Source organism: Megachile rotundata, chromosome 16 (assembly GCF_050947335.1).
Source record: "Megachile rotundata isolate GNS110a chromosome 16, iyMegRotu1, whole genome shotgun sequence".
NCBI classification, from domain to species: domain Eukaryota; kingdom Metazoa; phylum Arthropoda; class Insecta; order Hymenoptera; family Megachilidae; genus Megachile; species Megachile rotundata.
In genome coordinates, this window is record NC_134998.1 from 7,065,732 (window position 1) to 7,082,368 (window position 16,637).

General features: G+C 40.3%; 3 protein-coding genes across 5 annotated transcripts in view; 1 reads left to right on the forward strand and 2 right to left on the reverse strand.

The window, feature by feature from the left end:
• The first annotated feature begins 1,015 nt into the window (after positions 1-1,015).
• Positions 1,016-3,359, forward strand: LOC100876081 (uncharacterized). Its single transcript, XM_076541528.1, has 4 exons — positions 1,016-1,742; positions 1,963-2,461; positions 2,551-2,871; positions 3,052-3,359. Exons 2-4 carry the CDS (start codon positions 2,450-2,452, stop codon positions 3,244-3,246), a joined length of 528 nt encoding a protein of 175 aa, XP_076397643.1. The 5' UTR covers positions 1,016-1,742; positions 1,963-2,449; the 3' UTR covers positions 3,247-3,359.
• An 85-nt stretch (positions 3,360-3,444) lies between these two features.
• Positions 3,445-5,479, reverse strand: LOC100876196 (MYG1 exonuclease). The gene is made up of 6 exons (XM_003702697.3): positions 5,085-5,479; positions 4,834-4,929; positions 4,533-4,766; positions 4,250-4,451; positions 3,824-3,996; positions 3,445-3,754 (listed from the first exon to the last, which is right to left on the reverse strand). The coding sequence occupies exons 1-6, from the start codon at positions 5,297-5,299 to the stop codon at positions 3,583-3,585; spliced, it is 1,092 nt and encodes a 363-aa protein (XP_003702745.2). The 5' UTR covers positions 5,300-5,479; the 3' UTR covers positions 3,445-3,582.
• Positions 5,480-5,889: 410 nt separating this feature from the next.
• LOC105662353 (uncharacterized) overlaps positions 5,890-16,637 on the reverse strand; it is a 62,559-nt gene continuing 51,811 nt past the window's right edge. For all 3 annotated transcript variants that reach the window (XM_076541522.1, XM_012283939.2, XM_076541523.1), the window contains 5 exons: positions 15,586-15,647; positions 14,974-15,097; positions 14,087-14,255; positions 11,489-12,125; positions 5,890-11,365 (listed from right to left, as the gene is read on the reverse strand). In XM_076541522.1, coding sequence (XP_076397637.1) covers positions 7,601-11,365; positions 11,489-12,125; positions 14,087-14,255; positions 14,974-15,097; positions 15,586-15,647 — 4,757 coding nt within the window. In that variant the 3' untranslated portion in view covers positions 5,890-7,600. The remainder of the gene's footprint in view (positions 11,366-11,488; positions 12,126-14,086; positions 14,256-14,973; positions 15,098-15,585; positions 15,648-16,637) is intronic.

Below are 16,637 nucleotides of genomic sequence, written 5' to 3' on the forward strand. Positions count from 1 at the left end.
GTGGATTCTAGATGAGGATCAGTTCAAACTTTGTGGGGGGTTCCAGATGTTCACCTCAAACTTTCTGGGGGATTCTATATAAGGATCATCTCAAACTTTTTGAGAGGTTCTAGATGAATTACTTCAAACTTTTTAGGTGGATTTTAGATGAGGATCACTTCAAACTTTTTGGTGGGTTTCAGATGAAGTTCACCTCAAACTTTCTAGGGAATTTTAAATGGAGATCATCTCAAACTTTTTGGGGGGTTCTAGATGAGGATCACTTCAAACTTTTTGGTGGGTTTCAGATGAAGTTCACCTCAAACTTTCTGGGGGATTCTATATAAGGATCATCTCAAACTTTTTGAGAGGTTCTAGATGGATTACTTCAAACTTTCTAGGTGGATTTTAGATGAGGATCACTTCAAACTTTTTGGTGGGTTTCAGATGAAGTTCACCTCAAACTTTCTAGAGGATTTTAGATGGAGATCATCTCAAACTTTCTGGGGGGTTCTAGATGAAGATCACTTCAAACTTTTTGGTGGGTTTCAGATGAAGTTCACCTCAAACTTTCTGGGGGATTCTATATAAGGATCATCTCAAACTTTCTGGGGGGTTCTAGATGAGGATCGCTTCAATCTTTTTGATTGATTCTAGATGACAATTACTTCAAACTATTACTGAGTTAATAGTCTGAGTCTTCACTGAGTTAAAGTATCCAAGAAATTGTAAGTTAGAATCTTTCTGAAATAAGTTAGGTTAGGTAGGCAATTTAGGTAATTTGAATTAAAGTACATAGACTGAAGATACTAGTCAAAGCTCCTTTAAATTCCTTATATTAGACTCTTCTAGGACAATGTTAGGTAATGTAGTTATACAAGTAATTTTTAATTAGACTCTTCTTAAAGTAAGTTAGGTTAGGTAGGTAGTTAAGGTAAGTTGAATTAGAGTACATAGACTGATGGTTCTAAATAAATCTCCTTTAGACTCCTCATGTTAGACTCTCCTTGGACAATGTTAGATCAGTTCCTCAAGAAATTTGATATTAAATCTTCCTAAAATATGTTAGGTTAGATAGGAAGGTTACATAAGTTAGGTTAGATATGTAGCTTACATAAGTTAGGTTAGATAGATAGGTTACATAGTTAGGTTAGGTAGATACACTACATAAGTTAGGTTAGATAGATAGTTACATAAGTTAGGTTAGGCAGGTAGTTACATAAATTAAGTTAGATAGGAAGGTTACATAAGTTAGGTTAGATATGTAGCTTACATAAGTTAGGTTAGATAGATAGGTTACATAGTTAGGTTAGGTAGATACATTACATAAGTTAGGTTAGATAGATAGTTACATAAGTTAGGTTAGGCAGGTAGTTACATAAATTAGGTTAGATAGGTAGTTACATAAGTTAGGTTAGACAGGTAGCTTACATAAATTAGATTAAATAAGTAGAATTAGAATACACAGAACAATATTAACTTGGTACACAAAATTTCATAAGTACTCCAACATTATTTGTCGTGCCATTCGGAAAAACAACCGGAGAAATATCCTCGATACGCTACAAGCTGTCTTATTCCTCGAAGCCGAGCAAAAAGTGGATTCGTTTCAGTCAATCACCAAACGATTGATTATTCCGAGGACGCGGCCTTCGTCCAGATCGATGTACCAACGTTCTCCGTTTTTAATTGCACTTCGTCCGTGTGTTTCTTTCCACGATCCACGTTAAATACGCTCGAGGTCGATTCGCTCTCCTACTCTGGTAATTGAGAAATTAACTGATTACACTTAATTCGAGATTCATTCATATAGCATGTTGATATAAATACGACGAGACATGGAGATAGTTTGAATGACTTTGTACATTCGTCGAATGTACAGACATGTTTACAAATTTGAGTTTAAATAATTTGTCTACATTTGTCTACTGTTTAAGACATTTATAAAATAATATATTTGAAAGAATTAATTAATTTTTATAGAGCAATCGGTATGAAAATATATGAAGACAAGGTAACACGGGGACAAATGTATGCAGTCGAACTGTTAATAAGCGACTTAAAACCCCCTTTCAAGAGGCAGCATTCCTCCACGCAGTTTCAGAGAAAACTGCTTTTCATTTTGACAAGAAAGTACGATTTCAAGGAGAATCAAACGAAAACAGTTGTTGCAAGGCTTTTCTTCTCGTACGATGGGAGAGCCTCGCAGTGCCTGATTGGTCCCATCGCCGGTGCACCTGACCTCGTCGGACGGCGGATCCTTTGAGAGACGAGACTCGGTGATGAGAAACGACAAGCATAATGTCAATGTCACCACTTTACGTGTAGCACTTGTTACAGGGTGTGGTCCCCTCCTACGGGTCGACGACTCCCTACCAGATTCACATATATAAAAGGAGAAGCCTTGCTTCGACTTGGTACACAACAACCTTAGGGCGAGTACTGGTTAATCAGCAGCGCTCTTTTGAACATGAACACTTTAGTAAGTACTCAGGGATTAAAGTTATTTCTGAGACTTGGACAATTTTCTCATCGCAAATATTGCAAAATTCTGTTTGATCAAAATTGCAGATTCTTGCGGCACTCGGCACTCTAACGCTGGCAGAGGCAGTTTACCTGCCGGTGGTGGCGTACAGTCATCTGGGGTATCCTCTGGCCTACGATGGACGAGTTTTGGACACGCCAGAGGTGGCACAAGCGAAAGCGGCTCACCTTGCGACCCAGGCTTATGAGGCTGCTAGAAACACCTTAGGTTACGTGCACGTGCCTGCCCTGGTCCGTGTTTACCCACCTGCAATTACGGCGGGCGCACCCATAGGTGCCGATGGCCGGGTTGTTGATACACCTGAGGTTGCGGAAGCGAAGGCTGCTCATCTCACAGCTCACGCTCTGGTAATTGCGGAGAATGTGACAACTTAGCCGAGAGAATTCTTGATCAGCCAATATTCCTATAGATTTATATATTTATATAATTATCCTTGTTATCATAAATATTGTACACTGAGCATTGTCTGTGAAATCCATGAAGCCTTTGAAGATTATCATTCCACCTAAAGGAATATTATTTTGCAGGAGGCAGCCAAAAACGCCGGCCTCTACCCGTACGGTGCTCTCTCCTACAATTCGGCACCCTATGCTTATGGGTTCGGATACGGCGCTCCCATTGGTCCTGATGGTCGAGTGGTAGACACGCCAGAAGTTGCACAAGCGAAGGCAGCGCATTTCGCAGCACATGCTCAAGCCGCAAGAAATGCGCAGAAAATTTGATTAATGTCACTTGAGATCAATAGATTAAATGATTGATCAAGTTGTGATAATTTGATGATTTGTATACATTTACTGGAAACGATTTTTAAAATAAATATTTTATTTATAAGTAACTAAGTATCTCTTGTCCACATCCTTAATTATTTTTGAAACTCTTTAAGTATCTGGAACGTGTGGGTTAATGATTAGAGACCACAGTAAAAATGTAATACTTTATTGCAAAATATGTACAGCATTTCAAAATTTAAGTACCAGTTTTAAATAATAAAAGGGCATGATTGCATATTGACACGATAAATAAAATTGGTCTAAGAGATAAAATTGCTAGGTTTATTATCATATAGTCTTTCCTAGTTCGAGAGCCTTACGGGCCATCATTAATGCACCTTCTCTGGTGTTGTGTCCACCAGTGAATCGTATTGTATGTACAAATTCTGCACCTGGAACTCCACAAGCAGTTTCCAGCGCTTCGTTCCTCAAACCTGCCCAAGCTTCTGGCAAAAATAACCTGTAAACATAACCTATAAACACAGTGCACTCATAAATTGTAAGGTTAAATCACTACTTCAACAAATACCTTGCAACAAAACTTTTAGGTTTCACTGGAACGCATCGTATCCTGTAGTTGCTTTCTTTAAAAATCATATACTTTAATAGAGGTTCTACGTTCATCTCTTTTTCTAATTCAAAGAGATGTTCAGACCATGGTACAGGCTGTGATAATTCTATGATTTCTCCACTAGGATCAACCTGTAACGTATATTCATGCTGAAACTTCTCCATTTCTATTTAATTAAATATGTATGTCTTTATGTAAAGCACAATGTCGAATTACGTAAACACCTATGATACATTTGTATGTAACTAATGACCATGTATTGCAATGTTTTATTCAGAAAGTACCATTCTATTCAAATTAATGTAAATGTAAAGACATACATCAAGCAAATGTATTGATAATAATATCATGTTAATTACAAATTGGATTATAAACTATAGTCACCTCAAAGCGTTTTGCAATAGCATCCTGTACAATTATTTTAGCTGGTAACCACACATGTGCTGCATAATTTAAATGTTGCAGAAATTCTTGACCAGTCAATTCCACTGCTTTTGGAAACTGCTCATCAGAAGTTCTAGTTTTATCATTCCATGGAACATTTAAGAACTGTACACGAGATGATAAGTCCGTTACAATTCCATAGCTAAAAGAATGAACAAACCATAAACATTTAGTATTATTATGAATAATACTGCAAAAGAGGAACATGTTACTGATTGCTTACACTGGTTCTTCCTTAAACATAGGAATTCCATTGTCTATACCATCAATTTCCTTAATGAATGTATTATAAATTTGTTTAAAAACTGCTTCAACATCATTATTACTTAGTTGAGGAATTAGATGCTTAATAATTTCATGACCAAAATGGCAGTAAATTAAGCCTGCACTGCTCAACTTTATGTCTGAATTGTATCCTGGTTTCTTTACCACTGTACTTAGCGACTCTTTGAAGTCTCTAATTTATAAAATAAAAGGACATTTTTAATGAAAGTATAGGTAACATAAAAAACGTTTAGCCATACCTCATATGATGATCATAACGATGCTTAGAAGGATTGTATTCACCACCAACATCGATAACAATATCACAGGTATCCAGAATACTCTTATCACGTGATCTACAAATACATTTGACATTCTTTTATCGATACTTCAAAATGTCAAGGATATATTTCAAAATTAGAATCATATTAGCAAATATGAATTATATTAGCTTAATCACATGGTTATTCGAAAAGTTATAGGTTATGAAACAATATATTACAATAATTACCTTACAATAACCGCATCTTTGTATTGTGGTAAAGTTTTTAACATGAAACAAGCAAGTGCTTCATCACAATGAAAACAACCATCATGTGTACCGATTTTCAGGCTTTTTGACATTGTAATGTATCGTGGTTTCACTTGTGTATAGGTTAGGTAATTCAATGAGGTAATAGTTTTGGAAAAATACTGAAAAATTGTTCTGGAATATCCTCTTACCATGTCATAACATGTTAGTAATTAAATAATATACTCAATATGAGATTAACCTGTAAAAAATTGGAAAAACCTAACCTATCGATCAGGTGTGGTTTTGTTTATTATTATTGATCACGTGGATGAGAGACCTCATGCGGCGAAATTAGGAAGTTGTGGCTGTTGTCCTTGTCTTTCTTGTGAAAGTAAACAAGGATAGTGAATGTTTAAAGTTTCTGGATTTCGCCGTTTGAGGGATCTTCAACGATTTCTTCACACATTTAAGAAAAATCGCCATGGTCCATAAAATTTTATGATTCTAGCCAAGAATGGTGGAAAATATGGAATAAATAACTTCTGACCTGCTTTATTAACTCAGGTAATAATAATATAGCTAATATCTAAACTCTAAGCTGCTATAAGTAGAACCTTAAAAAAACGTAACGCTGATTTACAAATTATATTAACAAACTTACGATATTTACAATGAACAAAATGAAGAATTCTTTCCTTCTGTATTAAACGAAAAAATGAAGTGTCTTACCAGCTAAAAAGAAAATAGAAACGCCGGGGAAATAAATAAACTAGAGCGGGTTACTACTAAGACGTGAGACGAATTGCACATAATATACAATTATTATTAACACAGTATAGATCCTTAAAGTTGACATGCGTGTAGGGACACATTTGTATGTACAGAAATCGTCGTCGAACACGCAGTTTCAGAGGATAACGTCCTACGGATTACCTTATCACATTATCTATGGGATAAATTCACATGCAAAAATATATAACGTGTACGTGTAGGTAATCTATTTATACATTTATACCGATAGGAATTTCGGGGACCAAATTTCTCCGCCAAGTAAGGGACACTGGAGTAATTTCTTCGGTACGTTTTCTTTAAAAGGAATGTAAAATTACAAGTTACGAAACGCTAAGGTGTTAAGACCGTCGTAACGACGATTGAGTATTTCTGTCTCTTCGTGTACATTCTCAAAGTACAGTTGGTGGAAACGATTGCTATTGGTAATTTGATATACAAAGAAACAAATTACAGTTGACGGATGCTGAAGTTTCCATCTACTGTACAGCGTAGAGCCAACTAAAAGATTCTGTACGCAACGTATTGAGCAATGCGCAAGATATTGTCGAAAACAGTATTAAAAGTGATATGATCTTCCGTGAAGTCCATCGTGAACGCCGTCGAACCTAGGAACCGACATTATCGCTCTTTTACTCTATGAAAAGAGACAGAAGTCTTCTACAGAAATCAGCTAGGTACCTCCACTTGACTAACGATTATTTTTTACTATAATTGACCTATGCACTTTAGGGACAATCTGCAAACACTGCATTGGTGGAATTAGGGCTTGTTCGCAAATCTCCCAAACTCATAAATATCAAAATATCTAAAATTAGGGTCAGTCCACGGCAAATCATTTTTGGACGTCACCATTTTAGTCTAATCAAAATATGTTGTAGTCCATGTGAAATTAGGGGGGGGGGGGGGGGGGGGTTTAAGTCATCATTTTACCAGTTTCGAATTTGTTAACAAGCCTTGCAGTTTGCAATTTTAGCCCATATTGCGAAAATAGGCTTCACTTACGAATTTTTTTCTTAGAAACCACTCAACCGATTTGGCTAAATTCTGTTTTGTTTTATTCACAAAGGATTGGGCTATTTTAAAATATTTTTTTACTTCCGTCAATTTGTTACGAAATTTCGAAAAATTTAAACAAATTCTTTTTTCGCGTTTTTTTCAATGCGGGGTTTTATAAAATTTTTCGAAATTTCATAACAAATTGACGGAATTAAAAAAAATATTTTAAAATAGCCCAATCCTTCGCGAATAAAACAGAAAAGAATTTAGTTAAATCGGTTAAATAGTTTCTGAGAAAAAAATTCGTAAGTGAAGCCTACTTTCGCAAACTTGGGCAAAAATGACGACTTAAGCCCTCCCCCTAATTTCACATATTTTGATTAGAGAAAAATCGCAGATGACGTCCAAAATTTGGCGCGAAATGGCCCATTAGATCAAAGATGTCCTACGAAAGCACACCCTAAGTCACACCAATGTCAGACAAAAATATCCCCAGCTGAAAGATTCCTGTTCCTGAAGATTCTTCCCCACCTACACGCTCCGCGTTAATTTTAATAAGTGTGAATCCATCGTTCATGTACAAGGTTTATGGCAATGCTGAGGAAAGGAACGGCCCTCGGATCCTACAGTAACAATATACATAAATATACACTACGTTGTCCTGGGATTCACGAATTACCAAAATCAACGTCGCCAGGGACACGAGGACCTAGGAGGCTTCCTGGTTACCATTGTCTATCTGGACACCGTTTGCTACGAACGTCGTGACTACAACTCTGCGTCTCCTCGTCGAAGGCAGTGCCCTCCTCGCACACGAACCGGAAGTCGAGAACCTGCCTCGAGGTGAAACCGGGCGAGCAGTAATGAAACAGTCTACAGTCCCTGTTGTCCCCGTAGAAACGGTACATCTCTTTCTCCAGGCAGTTGAAGCCACCTTGTCGCCTTAGGCCCACCATTTTGCGAGTCGGCCTCACGGTTATCGAATCCATCTCTTCGAGTTTGGAGGTGGTCTCTGTAGACATATCAGGAAGGGTCACCTCGTCGTATACGAACGTGGATGTGGACGCAGTAGACGTGGATGTGGACGTAGACGCGGTAGATGTGGACGTAGTAGGTGGCGTGGTCTCCTCCGTCACTGGTTTAGCGATAGTAGTCTGATCAGCCTCCGTTGTTGAAGAAACCGACGTCGGAGTTGTCGTAATTTCAACATCAATGAAAGTGAAGCTCTTAGCAGTAGTCTTCTCAGCCTCTGTAGACTCTGTATCCATCAGTGTCTCCTCGATCAGAGAAGCCAACGTCGTCAATTTGGCTAAAGGATAAGGAGTGAAGCTTTCCTCATCTTCTTTCTTCACATTCGTAGGAGACTTCTGCTCACTAGGACTAGAGTCCTGGTCATTCTTATTCTTCAAAGCCTGGGGTGCCTCGCTCACCGGTTGACTTATGGGGTCCAGCTTGCTCTCCAACACGTTCTCCTCGCTCTTGCTGGCTTCCGTGCTCGTAGGTATTTCAGTTACTTCCGGCATTGTCGTCGTGTCCTCCTTGATCGTCGTAGTCGCCATGGTGCTCGATTTACGCGTCAGCAGGGGGAATTTTCTGATTACAGGCTTGGGTGCTAGCTCGTTGTACGACTTAGGGGGCTTTGCTGGTTTTGGATTCAGTAGACTTAATCTTGGTTTGATGACTACTGGGTTTGGGGTCGTTGTGGGAGGTATGTAATTGTAGCTCTTCCTTGCGGAGATTGGCTTGAATAGTTTTGGACGAACTGTTGTAGTTGTTGTAGTGGTAGTAGTAGTGGTAGATGTACTTGTTGATGTGGTTGTTTGCAGGTCTATGTCCTCTGTGGTGGACTCTTTGAGTTCTTCGGTTGTTTCTTCTTCTTTCTGAGTGGTGATCTCATCCTTTTCATCCTTGTGAGACGTGTCGTCATCATCTTCATTCTTTTTGTGCTTTTCATCCTTCTCGTGCTTTTCATCCTTCTTATGTTTTTCATCCTTCTCATGTTTTTCATCTTTTTCATGCTTTTCATCCTTCTTATGCTTTTCATCCTTTTCAGCCTTCTCATGCTCTTCATCCTTCTCATGCTCTTCGTCCTTCTCATGCTCTTCATCCTTCTCATCCTTCTCATCCTCCTCCTCCTTCACACCTTTCTCTTCAGATTCATCTTTGCTCTCCACCACATCAGATTTCACTTTCTCATCATTCAAACTATTCGTATCAGAAGAATCCCGTCCCTTATAGCTTTCAGGTTCATAATTATCATCCACATAATCATGAGCGACATTCTCAACCGAATCCGATGACTTCTTACTCTCCGGTATTTCTTCCTTCTCCTTAGGCAGCTCATCGGTAAACTTCAGAATTCCTTCAGTGCTTCCCTCCTGGTCGCCCATCCACTCTTCATCCTCTCCTTCAGCTCTGGAACTCGGAATTTCTTCAGAGTTGTGTTCAGAGGTTGTATCCTCCGTTTCAGGATACTCTTCGTCGTTGACTTCGTGGGTGTCGTAGGACTCTGTGGAGTCATATTCGAAGGACGCCTCCTTAGAATTGATCTCTTCCATCTTCATCGTAGAATATTCTTGAGATTCTATCTCTTCCTCTTCGTTCTCGTTCTTCTCCTTTTTGTGCGAAGACACTTCTCGCGAGGAGTCCACGTACTTCTCGTTCTTCTCGTAATGAGAGCTTTTGATCTTTTCCTGACTGCCTTCTTCAACATCTTCGCTGTCGATGATCGTGGTGGACTCTTCCTCCACATTTTCGTGTTCAATGGAGGAGCCCTCTTCGTAGTCGGTCTTTTCTAGAGAACCGTCTTCGGTCGTTGTCTCAGGCTGATCTTCTTCAAGTTTCTCCAATGTTGAGGTAGTCGATTCTTCATCAACCTGTCTCTCTAAAGTCTCGTACTCGTTCGCGTCACCCTTCCGATTCTCCTTGCCTGCGTCCTGATCCTTGCCGCCCTGAAGACTCTTCTGACTGTTCTGGCTACCCACAGCCCTCGTGTCGACCTCCTTGGAAGTCTGAGACTCGGGTTCGTTGAAAATATGCTTATCAATCTGCTGTGCTTCAGAATTCTCAACTAACGTAGTAATTTCTACCTTTTCAGTAGTGGTTTTTGGAGGTGCTTGAGGAGTCTTCTCATTTTTCGTCTCCTTCTTCCTTGAAGAGATCTTCCCAGACCTGATCCTCGAACTCTTTCTTTTAGGCTTCTCTTTCTTAACCTCTTCTGTCCTCTCATCTTCCTTTTTAGAATGCTCAGGTGCGTCATCCTGATCTATGGGCTTCTTCGGGTCCTTGCCACTCATGCTTTTCTTCAATTCAGTGGCTTCAGTTGTGGAGACCTCCGTCGTTTCTTCGGTAGTACTCTTCTCATCCGCAGATTTTAATCTAAGATACTCATTAGGATCAAGAATAATAATATCGAGCTCTCGTTCTGGTTCCTTGATGGTCTTACTTTCATCGTCCTTCAAATTCACGACCTCACCATCCTCGTTATCAGAAGCTTCGTGCTCAGTTTCTGTATATTCCACATTCTTGTCTGACTCCGTATGGTCCTCAAAATCTACGTACTCAGCGTCAGACATTTTATTCGGACTCTTAGCCTTACTCTTCCTCTCCTCCTCATCATTCTCGTCATCGTACTCCCTAGCCTTAAAGTTCTTCGAGGCCCTAGGTTCCAAGTCCTCCAGACTCTCCTTCTTACCATTCACTTTTACACTGTTCTTACTCTTCTCTTCAAAAATATTGCGAACAGTGTCCTCCGTGAACTCCTCTCCAAACAGAATATCTCTGAACCTCATCAGACTCTCCTTGATAGACTTAAAGTCCTGGCTGTTATCTTCGATGATCACCCTGTCGTTGATCTTCCCCTTATCTCCCGTATCCTGAACATCCTGTCTCCTGTTAGTCTCTCCTCCATAAACGAAGGACATCATAGAGCTCTTCGTACCAACCGACCTCTTGGGTCTCCACCTCGTCCTGCCTCTCACTTCCCCATAAGCTCTCCTGCTGTTCCTAATCTTGGGAACATCTCTGTAGAACGGGTCAAAGGACTCGTCTCCTTCCTTATAGTCGTCATAACTAGCAGGGATCGTCGGGAGCGGCAGGGTGACCAACTGCGTGGTGTTTAGGGGTCGGCCCGACTCGTCGCTAACGCTAGCTTTAGCCGTCACTATCACTCGAGACTGAGATGGCAGCAGGGACGATGGGTTCTGCACGATCCTCTGAATATCTGGAGGTGGTAGGTTGATAGTGATCTGATGGGGCTTCAATTGGGGAATCTGAACAGGGGGCAGGACGTGTATGTGCTGGGTGACTTGGTCGCTGTTCTCGGACTTCGACGAGGTCCTCGGAGTCGGGTAGAAGGATCGGACGGTCGTCTCGTCGGTCGCTGGAGTGGAGAGGAAGCTTCCTGAGATCCTCTGCTGCGGACTCTGGCTGCTGGTCTTTTGACGAGGGGGTTCCGATGTGGGCACGGGGGATATTGTCAGCTTCGAAACCTAGGAATTACATGATATGAATATTCTTATATAACGTGGTATTCAATTATGATCTAACGAGAGACTACGTGATCATGTACCACATATCACATATGTGGGACATGTGATATAACGCGTTCTCACCTTTCCTTTATTAGTCGACTGCACCGCCTCCAGCGGCCTAATCTGCTCCCCGTTTTCCCGGTACTCCGACGTATCCCTAGGGTTATTACTATGTATAGAAAACTGCTCCGTCGTGCTGACAATCCCATGATTATGGAAAATAGGATTGATCAACGAGGGGCTGTTTCCGTTGTTCAGAAGCGTCTGGATCGTAGAGGAGTGGAACAGCGGCGCCACCGTCGAAGGCTCGTTGTGGATGATCTGTGGACTCGCTGTCGAGCTGAACCGAATTTGATGGACCTGAGGAGTTTGGACAGTAGTGGAACTGACTCCTTGGTTGCTGAACAACTGGTAGGAGGTTGCCTGTTGGTTGTTGTTCCTCTCGCCGTTGTGGAAGATGTACTGGTGATGGTATCCTCCGTTCTTGTCGTCGTACAGGGACTTGGACTGGCTGGTGTGCACTTGGGGGAACGGAGGCTGCGGCTGGAAGTGTTGAGGATAGCCAGTGGAGTGCGAGAACGAGGAGGAAGGTGTTGTGGATGGTTTGGAGGTTGTGGTGCTGGTTGTGGTGGTTGTGGTGGGTCGGGCGGAGGTGGTGCGTTGATGGTCGTTTGTGTGGTCCAGGGGGTCGATGTCGTCCTCGCTGTTTTCATGCAAGCTGCAACGTTATTGTAAGATTATTTAAATGCTGTTTAATTGAAAACATCTCTAATCTACACTCATTGATCATTAGTTGCTCTATCATATGATAGTCCCTCTCAGAGCTTATTAATTTGAGACAAGTACTTTCAACTTCTTCACATATTTGTCTCCCAAATGTTATGTAACCCCTTATGTCATCTTAAATGTATTATGTCATCTTAATTGTTAATTATAACACTGATTTCTTTTCGTCCCTCTTTTATTTTCCCTTTTTACGTTTCAATTGACCAAGCCGGTCGATTAAAATAGGAAGTACTGCAGGAAATTGCAATGCACCGGAGAAAATAACCGTTGCAACCAGTTCACCTGTCGCTAAAATTTTTATTTTCCACTGTCTGAACGTTCACCGGCGTTTCGTAAGGACCAAAGTTACATTGATCCGCATACCAGTTTCTACTTTCGTGACTGATATAGAATCAAGTGGGGCGTGATTGCGTGTGTCGCCGGTTTTTGATCGATCACGTCGATTGCATGTGTTTCCTTAATATTAAGTGAAAGTTTACGCCAATATTGCGAATCAAGTTTGCCTTACGAGCGTGAGCTTAACCTTTGAAGGACGGACACTTTACTTGACTTTATATCAGCAATTTTTAACGTTATAAAGCTGAACGTATTTTAATACCTGTTTTACATTTTATGAATTCATTTCTAAACTTTGCTATGATCTTGTTCCCTTATGTACCTAGACCACATGTGCTTAGATCACAATTTGCTTTAGTCTGGATAGCAATATGTTACTGTAGCGTTACGTCTCTTATCTCTAACAATAAGTCACAATATGTCAAGATGCATTTATTTCTATAGCCATATATCACTCTCACTATCTGTACATTCTCATGAGTTGAAGTCTCAATATGTCTTCATGTCCACATCCCTATATCATTCTACGTCTGCATATCACTATTGTAAGTCTAAGCTACGTGACTATACCTATGTATCCACATTCCTCTATCCTTGCAATGATAGGGACCATACGTCCTCATGTTTCTAAGTCTCACTATACCTATGTCTCCACGTCCATCTACCTTTGGATTACTATGTCTCTACGTTTCCACATAACTACGTCCCCATATCCCTACGTCTCCCAGATCTCTAGCTCTCTTACATCATTAGGTTCCTCACATCACTAGGTCCCTCACATTACTAGGTCCCCACATCCCTATGTCCCCACATTGCTACGTCCCCACATCTTTAGGTCCCTTGCATCACTAGGTTCCTTGCATCACTAGGTCCCTCACATCACTAGGTCCCCACATCCCTACGTCCCCACATCCCTACGTCCCCACATCCCTACGTCCCCACATCCCTACGTCCCCACATCCCTACGTCCCCACATCCCTACGTCCCCACATCCTTGTATCCCCACATCCCTATGTCCCCACATCCCTACGTCTCCCATATCTCTAGGTCCCTCACATCACTAGGTCCCTCACATTACTAGGTCCCCACATCCCTACGTCCCCACATCCTTGTATCCCCACATCCCTATGTCCCCACATCCCTACGTCTCCCATATCTCTAGGTCCTTCACATCACTAGGTCCCTCACATTACTAGGTCCCCACATCCCTGCATCCCCACATCCTTGTATCCCCACATCCCTACGTCTCCACATCCCTGCGTCCCCACATCCTTGTATCCCCACATCCCTACATCTCCCACATCCTTGTATCCTCGCATCCCTACGTCCCCATATCCTTGTGTCCTCACATCCCTACGTCCCACATTCTTGTATCCCCACATCTCTACATCTCCCACATCTCTACATCCTCCACATCCCTACATCCACTACATCCCTACATCCCCACATTCCTACGTCCTCCACATCTCTACCTCCCTACGTCCCACATCCCTAACCTTTAATATACCTGCGTCTGCACATCCGTACATTCTACACAACATAAAGTCAGTTGTTTACCTGAGTGTCACTGCGTTATTGCCATACAGTTCCAGGTTCAAGTTGTAGAATCGTTCGCTCTTGCTGCAGTCAACCTCGTCCACCCTCTCGCAGACCCTGGTTTCCTGATCGAAGACAGTTCCATTCAGACAAAGGAACTTTATGTCCATAATCTCGTCTGAAACCAAGTCTCATGGTGAAGGACAGGATCATTATTCGGGGATGCTCTTCTGCGTCATCATATCATGATGTCTCATTAAATGTTCACGTTTAATGATTTTCTACATAGACTCAATTTCTACGCTTGATCTACACTAGATTAATGGCTTCTTCTTCTCTTAATTAACCTTCAAATACCTCTACATTTTATTATATATATAAATTTTCATTTTGGAAATATATCAAAACGTTTTCGATTCGATGAGGTATTAATTTGACGAAAAGTATTTTCTAAGAATGCACAATTATATTCGAAAATTGAAGGGTTAAAGGTTAATCAAAGAACAAAGGCACGTCGATCGATCTCTCGTGAGGAGACGTTCCCGACTTAGGTCAGTAAACGTTCCTCGACGACCGTGACATTCTCTTCCTCGAGCGATCTCTCGATCGATTACAAAACTTCGATCAGCTTGCCGGGCCCCCGAGCGGGCCTCTCGATCGTTCGATCAATCGATTTGTCGAGTCAAGATGCTTGTTCTATCCGACACCAGTTTAATTATCGCCTCTAATTGTTACGATGCCACGAGAGTTAGATCGGGAATTGATCCATCGAATGACTAACAACTACAACAAAATAGCGAAACTACCTTTTGCAAAATCGTGAAATTAAAAAAAGTTTTTCTTTAATGTTTGCAAGATTTTAAAGATTATTAGGAAATTGTGAGAATGTGACGATATGGCTGAATTACCTTTCTGTCCAATGGTGCAAACGTGGAACATTTGGCAGCCAGCCTCAACGTCCGCGTAGTAGCCACCGATCACCTTCCCCTGACACGAAAAGTTCGTTTCCGGAAGGTTGTCGAAGTCCAAATACTTGAAAAATAATGTGTCACATAATTAACAGCACCTCGAATATGTTACTACTACTTTGATAATTAATTCGATTAACCCCCTTGTATTTTGACTTGTGACGCATTCAGAGTTCACGTGTGACGCACCCATCAGATGTTGACTTTACTCAAATTTTTAATATTTTTAAAAATATATAAAATATTTTATCTTGAAGTTAGGTGCAATTATAATTCTACAACATAATTATATTTTGTTGTGACATAATTTGTTAGAATTATAATTTTTACTGACAATAGTTTTCTCTGTTTTAAAATATTGAAAGGTATGGCCAGTTATGACTGACGTATCTGACAAATTAATACAAGGGGTTGATCATTATCTTATTAATACCAGAAGAGTGATATATAAATACATATAGTTCATCATGTAATTTCACAAATAATTACATCAAATTTATTTAAACATACAATATTTCTTCAAAGTAATTTTATAGTAATTTTAATACTTACGCCAGGTTCCCCCGCGCTGCATAACACGACGCCATGCTGGAGGTTGAGTATCAACAAGAAAACTGCAACAAAACAATAACTTTTTTCACTTTCGATCACCGGTTATTTTATTTCCATAAGTAAAAGCGCTAAGTGAATAATTTTTCCGTCGATGGAAAATGAACGAGAGGGAAGTACGGTCGTTGCGAGAATAATTTACTTGTCTAATTTATGCGGTTACGGGACACTTTTACCGGCGGACCCTGTACCACCGGTTACAGATATAATTATCAACTGCTATCGACACGCAACCAGATTGCTGTACCAGAATATTCCATAGATTTCTTAATCGTTGTAATATAAATTTCATTTGGTAAGGAAATTTCTGAACTTAGGTTTCACAAACTTTCTGGGATCTTTGAACCTTCAAATTTTTAGTAAATTGATGTCCTTGACGTTCTGAAATTTCAAAATTCTGAAATTCCAAAATTCCAATATTCTACAATTCTGAAATTTCACAATTCCGAAATTCCACAATTTTAAAATACTGCAATTCCACAACTCCACAATTCCAAGATTTAAAAATTCCGCAATTCCCAAATTCTAAAATTTTATTATTTGAAAATTCCGCAATTCCCAAATTTCAAAATTTTACAATTTGGAAATTTCACAAATCCGAAATTCCACAATTCCAAAATTCTGAAATTCCGCAATTCCACGATTCCAAAATTCTGAAATTCCGCAATTCCACGCTTCCAAAAATCTGAAATTCCGCAATTCCAAAACTCCACAATTCCAAAATTCAAAATTTTCACAATTCCGCAATCCCGCAATTCCAAAATTCTGAAATTCCACAATTCCAAAACTACACACTTTCAAACTTCAAAAATTCCGCAATTCCAAAACTCCACAATTCCAAAACTTCACAATTTCGAAATTCCACAATTCTGAAATTCCGCGTTCCCGCAATTCCAAAATTCTGAAATTCCACAATTCCAAAACTACACACTTTCAAACTTCAAAAATTCCGCAATTCCAAAATTCCGCAATTCCAAAACTCCACAATTCCAAAA